At 42.3% G+C, this 15,899-nt stretch overlaps 1 protein-coding gene across 2 annotated transcripts in view; it reads right to left on the reverse strand.

Moving 5' to 3' along the window:
* prr12b (proline rich 12b) overlaps nucleotides 1–15,899 on the reverse strand; it is a 35,827-nt gene that overhangs the window by 11,604 nt on the left and 8,324 nt on the right. For both annotated transcript variants that reach the window (XM_049467948.1, XM_049467947.1), the window contains 6 exons: nucleotides 12,440–12,597; nucleotides 12,176–12,337; nucleotides 7,361–12,000; nucleotides 7,046–7,249; nucleotides 5,586–5,660; nucleotides 2,794–3,658 (listed from right to left, as the gene is read on the reverse strand). In XM_049467948.1, coding sequence (XP_049323905.1) covers nucleotides 2,794–3,658; nucleotides 5,586–5,660; nucleotides 7,046–7,249; nucleotides 7,361–12,000; nucleotides 12,176–12,337; nucleotides 12,440–12,593 — 6,100 coding nt within the window. In that variant the 5' untranslated portion in view covers nucleotides 12,594–12,597. The remainder of the gene's footprint in view (nucleotides 1–2,793; nucleotides 3,659–5,585; nucleotides 5,661–7,045; nucleotides 7,250–7,360; nucleotides 12,001–12,175; nucleotides 12,338–12,439; nucleotides 12,598–15,899) is intronic.

Consider the following 15,899-nt stretch of genomic DNA (forward strand, 5'->3'; position numbering starts at 1 on the left):
TGAAGGAGAGGAGTGATAGAATGCAGGAGGAGAGAGGAAAAGAAAATGCATTATAACCTTTAATCTGGACACAAATACAACTTTTGGAATCGCTCAGTTATATTACACAGGACTATATTTATGAAAAAAAAAAATTCCTCATTTTAAAAATGTATTTAAACACCGTAAAAGTTTCAGAAGGCAAAACCAAATTAATCATATCCAAATAATGTAATGCCTTTCTGGCAAAGATCTTTACTATTTTCCAATCGCTATTCTGCTAATTCATAAACAGGCTTCAAAGACAGCTAATCACACATTGCAGAAAACAATTAGTAAGAACAGAGATTGTACTGTAGTGGGCAACTCTTGGGTCTGCTAACTAAACCAGGATTAGTTTAGCTAACTGGATAACAATCAGCTTCACTCCTGCACCAGGAATGTCTCCTCACATACTCAGATTTAAGTCTTAATCATCTAAGATTGTGTCAGGGGTCATTTTAGTTAGAACCTGCACTGTGCTGTTTTGCACACATTACATTAGGTTAGCCATCAGACTAAACTTCCAAACACCTCGGAACAGCTTTAAATGTAGCGTTCCTTCCCCAATCTCCAGTTGGCAGTTGATTTCAGAGCTTCACTGAGTCACTGTTTCAGTAAAGCAGACCAGCAACCCCCCCCCCCCAACACCCCATCAACCCCCACAATCCCAAAACAGCCCCCACCCCACAATAATGTTGTATTCAAATGTAAATAACAGAATCAGCATTAAATACATTAGGAGTCAGTAAATTAGTGAAGTCAGTACTTACATGGAACTAAATGGATTAATCACAACAATATTCTGTGATTAATCATAATCAAAATCATCATTTTTATTTAATGCTGGTATTTCCCTGTACCTTTGGAAGTGGAGGCAGTTATAATGGTGTAGTGTTAAGTAGTGAAGTGTGGTTTAGGCCTGGCAGACTAGAGCTGTTTTGACTTTAGTATAATGTTAGTAAGGTAGTTTTGATGCTTTTTAAACTAGAATATTGTAATGTGCTGTGTTACTGAGTTTAACAGAAAGATTTAAAGGAGAGAATAAATGCTAGTGTAGCTAAATATTCTACCACGGTGTATGTGTATGTGTATGTGTGTCAACAATTTGGAGGAAAATGAAAGGTGGGCAAAAGCGATGAATAGCTCCATAAGTAGCGTCCTTGCTATCTGGACACGCAAGACACAGGGCAACAGCGTGAGTGGCCAACGAACACACTGACAACAGACAAACTCATCATTGCAATCATTAATAAGATCTCCAATTAAAGCGCAACAACTAGGCATGGCAGGAAAATAAAGCTGTCTGATTGGTTGAAAGCCAGTGGCGGAATGAACTTCAGTGACAACCTGGTGACCGCTTAACTGAAACTGGTGAAATGCGAAATCAAACAATATGCGTTATTTAAACATGGAACCATAGAAGCATACCAGAAGTGTGTACCCATTACGCAAAATGTGTACATGTTGGCAAGTCTAGTAGAGCATCATTTACTTTGATGAGTAAATCATATCTGCTCTGATATAAGAATAACTATTAGGTTTCCAGCTAAGCTGAAATTTTTAAGTTATTGCAATTATTAGATACCTCAATTTAAGGGAACAGGACTTTTATTTGCCTGTGATGTGGCACAAAAGCAACGTAAGCACAGAACTAATGAGCGTGTAGCTTTGTCATTAAGAAATCTCACCTTAACAGTTCTGTGGCGCTGAGCACATTTAGCTAACTATGCAGAAGATAAACTGCATCCATGTACAAATACTGAAGCAGTTTCTCATAGTACTCAGAACCATAAGGATCTACAGTTAAAACGAGGTCAAAACATTTTACACTTTTAGTTCATACATAAAAACCAAGCTGCAGAACCAGCCGGTTTGTTTTGGTTAAATTACATCTTCATGTAAAGTCGCACAACCTTGCCAAGATGCATGAAAACTTGATTAAAAACCAGGGTTATTCCACCAAATATTGATTTCTGAACTCTTAAACTGTTATGAATATGAACTTGTTTTTTTTGCATTATTTGAGGTCTGAAAGCTCTGCATCTTTTTTGTTATTTCAGCCATTTCTCATTTGTTTGCAAATAAATGCTATTTGGAATTTGGGAGAAATGTTGTCTGTAGTTTATAGATTAAAACAAAAATGTTCCTTTTACTCAAACATATACCTTTAAACAGCAAAATCAAAGCTGATTCAGAAACTGAAGTGTTCTCTTCATTTTTTCCGGAGATGTATATATTATTGTCTATTTAGTCTACAAGCTGCTTTTCAAGTGCTGTCATTTATTTTGGAAATACAAGTTTCCCCAGGATGCACCTCATAAACATTCATTGTAATAGTAACACTGTTTTTAACTTACTTACTCTAACTCAAAACCACACGAATGCGTCCAAGTCGGGTGAATGAATTTCACCTCGGAGAAACTTACCGCCTGACATGCACTTGACAGCATCATTAAAAGAAGTGTTTCTGCTGCACTAAGGCACCATGCACAGCAGCTAATCATAGAATAAATTTAAATCCCTGCACTCTTTTTAAAAACAAGGAATTTAAAGGATTCATAAATTAAAGGAAATGGCTTTATAAAAGAAACGTAACTCAAAGCAATGGTTTAAATGGTTGTTTGTCTGGTTAGAATGATTCTTCACATTCACCCTAATAAACTAGACTTATTTCTATTGATGATAGTTGATTTAAAATAGCTAAACAATATGACAACTTATAACCCAGTTTAGAATCATGATTCAAAACTATGTTCATGCTGGTTCACTTACCATCACCCTTGGCAGAGCCCAACACATTGTGCTCCGTCTCTTCCTCCTCCTCCTCATTGTCATCTTCTTCATCTTCCTCCTCTCCTTCTTCCCTCTCTCTCTCCTCTCCTCCTCTCTGCACTACATTCTCTTCTTCTCTCATTTCCTCCTCAGGCTCATCCTCCTCATTCTCAGGTTCTGGAGTTCTCTCAGGCTCCGCCTCTTCCCGTAGCTCCTCCTGCTCTGGGTCCTGCATGACTCCCTCATCCTCCTGAGCGAGAGGCGTGCCCAAGCTCTCCTGCACCTCCAGGTGTGCGTGTGGATCCTCGTCATGGGGTGATATGGAAGCCTCTGTTTCGTGCTCATGTTCGCTGTGAGAGTGAGGGAGAGGCGGAGGAGGCGAATGAGGAGGCGGAGGAGGTGTGTTCAGGGGCTGGTCCTGCGGAGTGGGCGGGGACGGAGTGGGAGGGGGTGGGACTGCGGCCAGGCTGTGGGGCGTGTCGTAGAGGGCAGAGATGGCGGAGGAGATGCTCTTCTGCAGGTCCTGGTTTTTGCTCACAGAGTCCTCCTCGTCAGAGGAGAAGGAAGGCAGCGTTTCCAGGTTCCTCTTTAGTTCCTCGTCCAGGCGTTTGCACGGCGACGGGCAGTTGCTGAGAGCCAGGCTCCCTTCGCCCTCACTTTCTCCGAACGACGGTGGAGGAGGCGGTGGTGGAGGAGGCGGCGGTGGAGATAAAGGACGGATCCCGCCTTTCACAGAGTGGTCATCTGTGGGGGTGGAGCCATCCATGGATGGCACACCAGGGCCTGGCTGCTTCTTTTCAGTTTTCAGGAAATCCAAGAAAGAAGTTATGAAGCCAGACTTCAGCTCTGGGGGCTTCTCGTCAGTCTAAGAGAAGAGAGATCAATGATAAGAAAGGGTTTATATAAGAACATTAAAAAAAAAAAAAAAACAGAGTGAACATAAAATACAGTGGCTTGCAAAAGTATTCATCCACTTTTTCAGATTGTGTCACGTTACACCCACCAACTTGATACTTAATAAAATTAATTTTATTGAGATTTTTAGTAAAAGACACAAAGTATCACATAAGTGTAAAGTGGAAAGAAAATGATACATAGTGTCTAATAAAAATCTATGCGCACCATCCATCTTCCCATCAAATTGCTTCTCTGTCCCTGTTGAAGAAAAGCACTCCCACATCATGATGCTGCCACCACCATGTTTCACAGTGGGATGGTGTGTTCAGGGTGCTGAGCTTTGTTACTTTTCTGCTACACATAGCATTTTGCATTTAGGCCAAAAAGTTCAATTTTGGTCTCATCTGAACACAGCAACTTTCACTTTTGCTGTGTCTCCTACATGGCTTGTGGCAAACTGCAAACAGCACTTCTTATGTCTTTCTTTCAACAATGGTTTTCTTCTTGTCACTCTTCCATAATAGCCAAATGATTCTCCCACTTGAGCTGTGGATTTCTGCAGCTCCTCCAGAGTGACCATGGATTCGATCTCTCAGTTTAGGTGGACGGGCATGTTTTGGTTGGTTTGATGTTGTAGAATATATATTTTTTTTTTGAATGATGAATTAAACAGTGCTTCTCGGGATGCTTAAATCTTGAGATATGTTTTAATAACCTAACCCTGCTTTAAACTTCTCCACAACTTTATCTCTGACCTGTCTGGTGAGTTCCTTGGTCTTTATGATGCTGTTGGTTCACTATTGTTCTCTAACAAACCACTGAGGCCTTCACAGAACAGGTTTATTTATACTGAGACTAAATTAAACACAGCTGGACTCTATTAACTAATTAAGTGACGTCTGAGGGCAATTAATTGCAATATAATTTATTTAGGACTTTCAGAGTAAAGGGGGTTGAATGCTTTTACAAGTCACACTTTTCAGATTTTCAGATACATATATACAATATGTTGCAAAGGGGGAAATTGCATGCATGTTTAATTTTGTCAGAGAACACACATTCAGATACTCTGAATTCTGCAAGAATTGTGCAAGCAGTATTGCTGTTTATTTGTCAATATTCAATTTGTATTATTGTTTGTTATATATTTATATTTATTTAATACCCCTTGTCCATAATTTTTTCTATAACATAATATGCAGCATATGCAAAATAATATTTATTTACTATATAATTAAGGCATTATTTGTTATAAAACATGAAATGTGGTGTGTATATTTATATAAAATATAGAATATAATATAGTACTTTAATAAAATGTACAGAAAAGAAAGAGAAAAAGATGAAAAAGGGAAAATTTGGGTAGGACTTTGCAAATTAGAAATTTACCTGTATAATGACCTGAAATGCCTTTTTTTATCATGCATTTCTTATTGCTATGCTCTCCCTCTATGTTAGGTGTGTCTAAGGGGGAGGTAGTACACCTTACTGAACAGCAGGGGGGCTGGATGACGGTTACTATGAATGAGTAACCATGGCAACAGCTACCCTGGCAACAGCCAGCTCTCTCCCTTTCTTTTATTGCATTTTTTAAGGACAGAGCGATCACGGTAGTCTGTCAATCATCTCACACTCAGAACATTGTACTCCCTCTAGTGGAACTAAGTGCATAAGCACACTGAGGACAATGCATTCCCTCTGTGATGAATGTGGAGGAGACATATGTGGTTTTATTTTCTTTTAAATATTGCCACGTATTATTTAACATTAAAAAAAGAATCAGTCTTTATATTTTTAAGCATTTATGCTGCTGCATTATTATTTTGATAATAGAATTGTGTCTTTAGTGAATGGCTATGAAGGGCTGAATGAGTGTGTGAACAAGTGTCTCTTACTGAGCTAGACAGTTTTTGCATGGTAGCCCAGGCCTCTGGGGTCATGTCTTCATCCATGTCTCTCTCCCAGGACATCTGTGGAGAGAAACAGAGATATGTCCATAGTACATATGCAATAACTAAAGATATCTACACACTACCCCACCCCTTATTTCTCCCTTCTCTTCTGAGGTTACCTGTTGCTGAGGCAACAAGAGCAATTTCACAAGTACAATTTTACACAAAGGCATAGGGGAAGGAAGGGATCATTTGATTAAAGTTTCAGCCTCTTTAGGCTGGAAAAATAAGATGGACAAATGGATGGTCGTTATGTGAAAAATGGAACATATTTTCAATGTATTTTAGATTACCCATTTAGGTTTAATATCCCTAATAATTTTGGTATTTGCAGATTTTGAGGCATGATTTTCAGCCTGTTGTAAAGAGGATGTGAAGTTACTTACAGAAAGTGTGGTTTATTTCTTGATTACTGTAATAATATTTCTACATTAACATTGTGATAACGTGACTCAGTACAACCTTAGTCACAATAATAAATGCCGAAAAGAAGTGATCATTGTTTCATTATACCTAAAGGATTTATCTCTGAAGTGACAATAAACAGCCTACAAAACATAATATCTGAGACTAATGACTTATATTAACTTATAATATGCAGCAGATATCTTGTTGTATTTGCAATAAAACAAAATATTGAGTATATTGACATAGGAGTACAAACTCATGGGATAGGGACTAGTATCACATCAAACAGAAACTAAAAATGGTGTATTGACTTGCAGGATAAGCGTATGGGACTTCCTGCTCTGAATATTCATTTGATTTCTTCCAGAGTCCCTTGACTCATTGCACAGACAATTTTAGCCAGACACAGCAGGTCCAAACATTACCGCCCACTGCACTGTCCACTGTGGCGGTAACGCCTTCTGTGGTGTATTCCCAGTACACACAACACTGTGGATCAGGGAATTTTAAATGTGTCTACATAATTTTGGAAATAAAAAATTTCATCGTCCATCATATGCACCCACTATCAGGCCTCATTCCAACTTAGATCATTTCCATGGCTTGCCATGAACACGCTCATGTTCAATTTATGTCGTTTTATCCCATGACTTCTGGCATGTCAGTATATATGATCTCCAAAAAGCAACTTGTGAAGTTGGAAAAACTTCTTACTTTTAATGGAAGTCAATCAGTGTAAATCCATTTTATCCAATGTATTTTGGAGCATTGTTATTGGTCTAGTAATCACAACATTTTGACACAATATAAACAACACTGCCTAATTTAAATTAGATCAACAAGTTCGAAATAGCAAAAATGAAGATACAGAATTAAGCCCTCAAAAAAAAAAACATAATAAAATTCCTTGTCAGAAACTTACTGATGCCCATTTGTTGTTTGCTACATACAAATAAACCTTTAATAAAAACCTATATCTTGTGCTACCTATTTACCTCTTGATCCTTCTCTGCCATCTTCTCCTGAACTCGATTCAAATCTGCTCTGTTCATGTCCAGTGCAGATGTGGGCCCAGGGCTCAGGCCTAAAGATGGAGCAGACCCTACAGAGCCATCAGAGAGAACTGGATCTGTGCTCGACAAGGAGTCCGTCCTCAAGAGCGACTCGGATGAAGGAATGGAAGGAAGAGGGAGCTTGATCTATCAGTGGGAAAACAAAGACATATTGCAGATCGGACATTTTACATCATTCTACCTGTACATCATTCAATTGCCATATTTTCCCTTCTTTATTGTAACTATATAACTCACCTTGATTGGTTTGATAGGTTCCTGATACTGTTGTTGAGGCTGATGTTGTTGGGGATGTTGTTGGTGTTGTTGGTGCTGTGGTTGCTGTTGGTGATGCTGCTGCTGTTGATGTAGCTGTTGTTGATGGTGTTGTGTATGTAGGTGCTGTTGTTGGTGCATGTGTTGCTGCTGCGGTTGTAGATGCTGCTGGGGCTGTTGATGGTGGTGCAGATGTTGCTGCAAGTGTTGTGGTTGATGTTGCTGCTGAAGCTGTTGCTGGTGATGGAGATGAGGTGCTTGTTGATGAGGCTGTTGATAATTCTGTCCTTTATTCATGTCTCTATGCATTTCCAACATGAGATCGTCTTTTCTGCCACGACCTCTTCCTCGACCGCGTCCCCTTCGGCTCTCCCCAGCATTGGATCCCATTAGACCTCTGCAATAAGGAGGTTCTGGTAATGGACGAATACGGGGTCTTCCCCTGGGTCTGGGGGGACCTTCTCGTTTCGGTTTTGTTGGCTTTCTGCCCCTCTTCTTTGGTCCATCTTGGGGAAGCAGCTGTGGAGGTGGTCCAAGAGACGGGTACCCTGAGGGGTGGCAGAAATCTAAGTCACCTATTAAGGGACTGAGACTACCAACCCCTGAACCGCCACTGGATTTGCGGCAGCTAGACACCAAATCAGGGAGCAAATCTGGCAGACGCCTGCTGTTGAGTCTAATGTCAGCAGGAACATCTGCTTTATCCTCATCGTCCTCAAATTCATATTCCTGGGCATACGTTTTCTTTGTCTGTGGCTGGGAATTGGGATCTCTCCTCTGTTTCAGAAGGTGGAAAGAACTGGTCTTTAGTAGTTTTTTGGGTCTAGAAGAGCAGAAAATGGGTGAAGTCAACCCACCTGTTCCAGACCCACTTCCTACACCTGGAGTTCCCATCATTTTGTTCCCTGTTCCATCTACACCAGGTCCTGTGCCACCCATTCCGATGCCTGGGGCCTGAGACTGTATCAGGCCCAGTTGTTCTGTGTTCACAGTGGATGGGAGTTCATGAGTTTTCAGAGAGTCTAAATCAAGATGCATGCTACCATTGCCGGATTCAGCAAGACTGTGACAGTACTGCCCATACCCCTGGTCACTATGGTGACCCATCATATCATATCCACCTGCCCCTCCGCCGGTCTTAACTGACTCTATTCCATCTTGAACGTTTACACGCGCTTCAGACACCATATCCTGATCTCCTTGTCCAGTACCACCTCCTCCTGCACAGCTTGGCTTGTAGTCTTCGGAGCAGAACATGTCTTCCATTCCTGGAAAAAATGACCGATCTTCATCTTGGAGGAGTGAGTCAGGGAAACAGATGGAGGTCAGAGGTACAAACCTTTGTTGTTGTTGCTGCTGGCTCGATCCCTGATTCTGTGTTGGTTTCCCTACAGGGCTTTCTGTGTCAAACTGGTGTTCTTTGAGCTGATCAAGTTGTGTCTGGGTGAGCTGGGGTTCTGGTTCTCTAGGCTGTGCCTGAGGCTGCAAAGGTGCAGAGTTGGCTGTCATGTGATGAGAGAGCTGGTGAGAGTGTTGGTGATGAGGGTGGGGCTGTGGCTGGTGGTGGGCATGAGGGTGTGTATGGTGTGAAGCCATATGATGCAGATGAGATGAGGTTGACATACTCAGATTTGTCTCGCTTAGGAAATCGAGCTCTGAAGGTGGCTGTTGAGGATGGTGGGACTGGTGATGTGAGGGTATCCTTTGCTGTTGCAGCTGCTGTTGTTGCTGCAGCTGTTGCTGCTGCTGTGGTCTATGGTGTTCACTGGTGCTTCCATCTCCACCAACAATTCTCTCAGTAGGCCCTGTCCCTTCACGACTGTTTGTCCTTGATAGTGACCGCTCAAGCATATCTAGTGGTGAGACAGAATTCTGACTAGACTGACTTTGGTTTCGCTGTGCTTCACGCCCATAGTGAGCCTCCATTGCCTGGGATTGAAGCTGGAGCTGAAGCTGAGAGGCTTGTGGCTGGGACTCCACTCCCCCGCCACTAGCAGTCCCAAGACCTCCACTTGGTCCCATTAAAGCCTGTTGGCTCATTGGGTGCTGTTGTTGTTGGGAGGTTTGCTGAGTGTCAAGCTTGTTACCTGTGGTGTGAGAAAGAACAGACTGGAGAAGGTGAGCCTGCTGAGGTTGCTGAGTCTGGTCAGGTGGTGAATCCATATGGGAAAGAGAAGTCTGGGACTGTCGCTGTTGCAAATCTGGGGTTTTGCGCAAATATGGTAGCTCTGATGGATCTGGAGCTTCCTTGAGGTCCATGTGGGAGTGAGACATGGAATGTGGATGCGAATGCTGTGTATGTTGGGAGTGCTGTGGGTGTGAGGAGTGCGAAGAGTGATGCTGATGTTGGTGTGTCTGGTGGCCGTAAGGGTCCCCTCTCCCATAGTGGACCACTGAGCCCAGAGAGTCATGTTGGTGAGAGTGAGGTACATGGGAATGAGAGTGAGAGAGTGAATCCATTCCCCCTCTCCCTCCGTTGGTCCCAGCTCTGGAGACTGGTCTATCTGCTTTTGCTTGTTGCTGCTGCTTCTTCAGAGACATCTCCATCTGACTCTCTGAACCAGTGCTTGGTCCAGTGGTGTTCACAGTACCAGGAGCCACATTATTGGTGGCATTATTCGTGCGAATTACACTTTGTAAATGATAGCGTTCCTCAGATGCCTTGTTCAGTTCATATGCTGACATTCCCTTTGCTCCATCCCCTCTTTGGGTCACGGACTGGGACTGTGATTGCTGCTGGGTAGGGACGGGTGGTGGCTGTTGTTGAGTGTGGTGTTGAGAGGGGGGAGGGGCTGGGCTCTGAGAGTGCAATAAGTGCTGAATTAGAAAATCGTCATCATCGTCTTCATCATCCTCTTGGGATCGTTCCATACCGAGCATTTCAGACTCTGACTTGGATTTCGGTGGAGCTGGATGATAAGATTGTGTTTGGGGTTGAGGGGCTCGTGTGTCTGAGTACCCCTGTGGAGATGCTAAGAAAGCAGGAGAGAGAACTGAGGAGAGATACTTATTACCCCCAGTTCCTCCTGGAGACTGAGCAGGACGAGTTGGGGCAGGGGAATGTAATCCTGGCCGAATGATTCCAGAGTTACTTGAGGGGGATGGGCTGGAGTCCGGTAGATGGTATGATCCTCCACCACTTGCAACACTGTTACTGCCAGGACCTGCACCCCCTGAACTACCACCTCCTGAGCCAGCACCACTGCTTGTTGTACCTGTTCCCCCTCCAGACCCTATTAGAGCAGGTGAATGTCCAGGACCACCATAGCCCATTGAGGGACTTCCTGCTCCTCCAAGAGATGGTGGTAAAGAACCATACCCTGACTCAGATCCATACACCACCTCTGCTGAAAATGAACGCCCTGTTGCTCCTAGACCCCCGAAACCTTTTCCTGACCCCCCAGGACCAGAGCTAAGATCCTGGGCCTGCGGGGAGCTGAATCCTCCATAAGGCTGGGACATATGGGAAGATGGGGGTTGGCCTGGAGAATATGATTGCGAGTGTTGCTGTGGTGGGGTTTGACCAGGGAGCCCAGAGGCAGGTTTAACAGGAGCTACAGGAGAACCATATGCGGAAAGGCAGGGTTTGGGAGCAGGCTGTTGTGTTGCAGAAGAGGATACAGGGGGAGGTGGAGGAGGTGGCGGAGGGGGTTGAGGTGCAGTCTGGGGTGGTGGCTGCTGCCTTGAAGGAGCCGAGGAGGAGCTAGATGATGCACTGGGGTTAGATGAAGAAGAGGAGGAGGAAGAAGTGGAGGAAGCTGAGGGGGGTGTGTGGGGAGTCCTTGATGAAGAAGAGCTGGAGGAAGAGTAGCCACTGCTTGAACTAGAACTCTTTCCTGTTTTCCCAATACTGCCTCCTGTGGAAGCTGATGAAGATGTTGTGGAGGAGCTGTATGGGGGCTGTATTATGGGCCGGTAAACCTGCTCTGACCGGGGTGAGGGTTTAGGGTCAGAGGATGGACTTTGTTCACCCAGAGGACTACAGTTAACTCCGCCATGCCGATGGTGGGAAATCTGCTGGTACCCTGATGCTCCACAGCTAAGATAATGTTGCAGGGGATGTGGTGTAGAAGAGGACAGTTGGGACTGTGCAGGGGAAGGTCTCTGATAGTGCTTTATCACACTGTCTTGTCTGGGAATGGCTCTTTCTTGGGGGGTAGGGGCCTGTGGGGGAGCAGGTGCTGAGGAGAATACAGAGGCATTGTAAAGCTGGGAGGACTGGTCTTGAAGCTGTGATGAGAGCAGGTTAAACTGTGGGGGAGGTAAGTGGCGAGAGGAGGAGGATGAGGACGATTGTGGGGGAGGTTGGGGAGCACTGGATGCCTCCTGAGCTCCTCTGTACGCCGCACTCTGGGAGGAAAGAAGGCGGTCAAAGCCCAGACTGGACTGGGATGGTGTTTTTATGTGCAGCAGCGGATCATGTGGTGACAGGAGGCCATTAGAGGTGGGGCTGAAGGTCGGAGTGTCTTGGAGAGATAGTGATGGGGTCACCCCAGGAAAGGAGCGACCTGAGAACGAAGCAGGGTGCTGATATGCTGACAGGGCGGAGGAAGAGGGGAAGGAGCCAGACCCAGGCAGTGCGCTAGAGATGAAGAGCTCAGCAGGTGCCGGAGTATGCATTGCTAGGGCAACAGAGAGAAGACGAGAAGAAAGAGAAACCAGCAGGGTCAACAGAGTACATCTTTTTTGTTGTATGTCTCTGTTTGCTGTTTTATTAATTACTGCAATCAGTCTTTTACAAAGTGCTACGCTATCTTGATAACATTTAAATTGAAGGGATTCAGAACTGTTTCTTACCAGTCTGCCAAGAGGGGGTACGGAACTGAGAGAGGAGAGAGGAGGCTGAAGGGGGAGGCTGTGGACCTCGAGATTCCAATGCAGAGATCAGGTTCATGACGGAAGCGTCAGGCCCCGATGAGCTCGCATGGTGCAACCCAGCATCAAACAAACCTGAAAGTCCTGCAAGAAAAGGAATAATACTTATCATACTATAGATCATTATGACTCAGAATACTGCATCATTTTAAAATCAAGGTAAACAAATTAGTTTGTGTCCCTCACCTAAACTCCGGCCAGCTGCTCCCCACGCTCCACCCTGCCCAGAGCTTCCTGGGTGATGATTGGTTGCATAGCCCTGCAGGGGGTGTGGTGTTGTGTAAGCTTGACGATGGAGTAGTTCTGAGTCCGGATGGGAGGATCTGGAGCTCCCATACATCAGACTGCAAAAAACAGGCAACATAGGAGAGAGGGAAGAAAAGGGACAGAGGGTGAGGAGGAGGAGAAGAGAATTACTACACAGACAAATGAACTTCTCCTCACTGCTTGCATTTAATTAACCCTTATCAGATACACTACAGTCTAAGTATACCTTGCGATACAGTTAAACATAAAAAAACAATACATTCTCGCACTTAACACAAAGCAGAGAAGGCCGGTTGGTCTCCGTACTCTTCGTAAATCCCTGTATAGAATATCAGCTGACCAAGCTCTGCATTATCCTCTTCTCACTAGAGCCACACACACAGATTAGCCATTTAATCAGCCTATTCGCTTCCATATCCTCCCTCTCTCAAATAGCCTCTGGATCAGACTATATCCTCACCACATTACAACAATACACATGGTCATTATCCTAGCACATACGCAGCTTCCTCAGGCTACAAAAGACAAGACCTGTAGGACCACCATTAAAAGCTACTTCCCCAGTATCAGTAATCAAATAAAAAGTAATTTCACAGCAGTGTAAAACACAGCTTTGTAAATACAAGTTGTAATGTGTTTATTACACTATAAACACAGACTCGGGGAGTACTGAAAGCTTGCAAATAAAAGACAAGCTTGTCTCTTCAAAAAAGTACTACAGATACATCAAGTATTGCTGGCCGATGCTGATTTCTGATATTTTTGTTCACATATAATGTCGTTAAATAAACATTAATAAAATGTAAAAAAAAATGGGATCATCTGTTTCAGTAAGAGAGAAATTTAACAAAAATTTTATTTATTTAAAATTATATGTACAATAAACATAATACAAAGTAGATATTAAAGATTAATACAGTTTATTGTTTAATACAGTAGTCTAGTGTCACCTAAACATTCTGCAGTTTGGACTTCAATAAATCGTTAACAATTTAGCCGTTCCAACAAATAACCATATATCGAGCATTTCTCCCTTTTGGGAAAACTCAAAAAAAATGTATTTGACTTACATTTCTTCATTCATATGGGCACTTAAAATAACATAAATTACAGGAGCAAAAAAATTAAATGATTTCCTAAAAAGGAGAAATGGTTGATATTTGTACTTTCATTGGAACAACTCAAATATTGTTAATATAAAATATAGTTTAAAACTTTATTCCAATTTAGTAATGTTTCAATTGTTATTTACCCTTTATCAACATTTTATGACAAATGGACCAATACAAATGTATAATAATAATTTGTTTAATCCAATTACTGTTTTAATTAGATTTTCAAAATGATATAATCAATGAATTCAATAATAATCCATAATATCTTTACATATTGTGATATAGCATTATTACCATATCACCCAGCTCTATCAGTGCATGATTAGGTACCTCAAAGATGGTGGCTTATAAATGATATAAATGTTTGCCATATTCTCCAGCCCTAATTTATTTTTTTGAATATTGTGATGTATTTTTTACTCTCAGCCCTACTCCCAAGCTGTAGTTCCTGCCTTGCTATAAGACTAGAAGAAGCTGTTCTTCCCCCTGATTGGCTACGCCTCGGTGCACTTTCACCAATCAGCTGTCTTCTGGCATCTTTACAGACTGTTGTTCCCTTTCATAAGAGTGGGCAGTGGAGCTGACAATAGCGGTTAGGATGTTGCTGAGGTGAGACAGAGCTCTCATTGATAAAAGCTCTCCTGTGACTGAATTGCCTTGGTAACCCCCTCCCCTCCATCCTCAACAGGCTCTTAATGTGAGTACAGCTCAGTTAGTGTGGATCGCTCTACTCGGAGACCAGTGTGGGAAGCCACAGACACCACACACTGAGCGAGCACGTGGTGAGGGGGTGGGTGTCATTCAATACGAGCAGTGAAACGGACCAACCAGTCTATCTTTAAACCAAGAGAGAAAAGACCCGATTCACACTCGAACACGTTCAGTCTATGTTCAGTGAAACGCCCCAAATAAAAAACAATCCAGATCTGCATCCAGCGGAGCAGAACAGCACACATGCCACTTGTATGTCCAAATCCAAATATATGTGAGTTGTCCTTCTAATAATAAGAGAGTTTTCACATCTAAAGCTTGTAATTATCCAGGACAATATATCAGGTTAACTACTTGAATTATTTAAACTTTCTGGAGCAGATAACCATTTTGGCATATTTGCCTAATGCCAGATGTGGGATAGAGTGGTATAAAGCAGGACTGTACAATATATTGTTTTAGCATCAATATCACAATGCACACATAGTGTGCAATAGTCACATTGCAGAAAGTTTAATATTTTGCGCATTCTCAAAATACATTTGTCAAACATTTTTGATTCTTAATACAAAGAGAAAGTCAAACTTATCTAATGTTAAATGACAATACCTACCAGATTATTGATTATATATGCCCAATATATTATGTTTTACTCCAATCACTAATGCACATATTGCATTATAATTATGATCTTAAATCATGGACCTCTGGTGAAATTGAGAAAATTCCTGTATTTTTAAATATTGCAATATACAGAGAGACCACTTAAGTTTCTGAATCAGTTTATCTGATTTTGCTATTTATAGTAATATATTTTAGTGAAATTAACATTGCTGTTTTATTCTATAAACTACAGACAACATTTATCCCAAATTCCAAATAAAAATATTGTCATTTAGAACATTTATTTGCAGAAAACAAGAATGGCTATATACATCGCAGAACAACAGAATATTACTATATAAGTTCTTCCAATATTGTGCGGTCTTCCTGTTTTCTGGAATTATGGTGCGTTGAAATAGCAATTCTAATTTTTGTTTTCACTATAACACTCTTAATATCAGAAAAAATCAAATGATAAATGAACGGGTGTCCAAATAATTCTGGCCATATACTATAGCATGGTGTTCAATAATGTGTAAAAAAGGGGAATATTAACTTTAGTTACAGCTGCTGTTGTTCATGAACTAAACACTATATTAACACTGATGTCTATTACATTCATTTAGGTGTCCTGAACTGGGATGACGGGAGCTCGTCCTGAGGGAAGGCCATCTGGAAGTTTGTCCGCTTGTCTCCGGGGCAGGGCTCTTGTGTAATTAGCTGGATAAAAGCTCTAATGAACTGACTTAAATGTTTAAATGCACGGGCAAAAGGGCAGAAACCTCACACATGCGCCGCCACATCTGGCACGGCTAATTCAGAATACAGCTCTTATACTGAGACAGCCCCAGTCGTATGAAGACATACTGCAAAACCATACAGCTTAACCCAATATTGATTTTAAAAAAATTCCACAAAATTATCAAAAAAAAAACTATATACAGTAGGAT

The sequence above is a fragment of the Astyanax mexicanus genome, chromosome 19, assembly GCF_023375975.1.
Source record: "Astyanax mexicanus isolate ESR-SI-001 chromosome 19, AstMex3_surface, whole genome shotgun sequence".
NCBI classification, from domain to species: Eukaryota; Metazoa; Chordata; class Actinopteri; order Characiformes; family Acestrorhamphidae; genus Astyanax; species Astyanax mexicanus.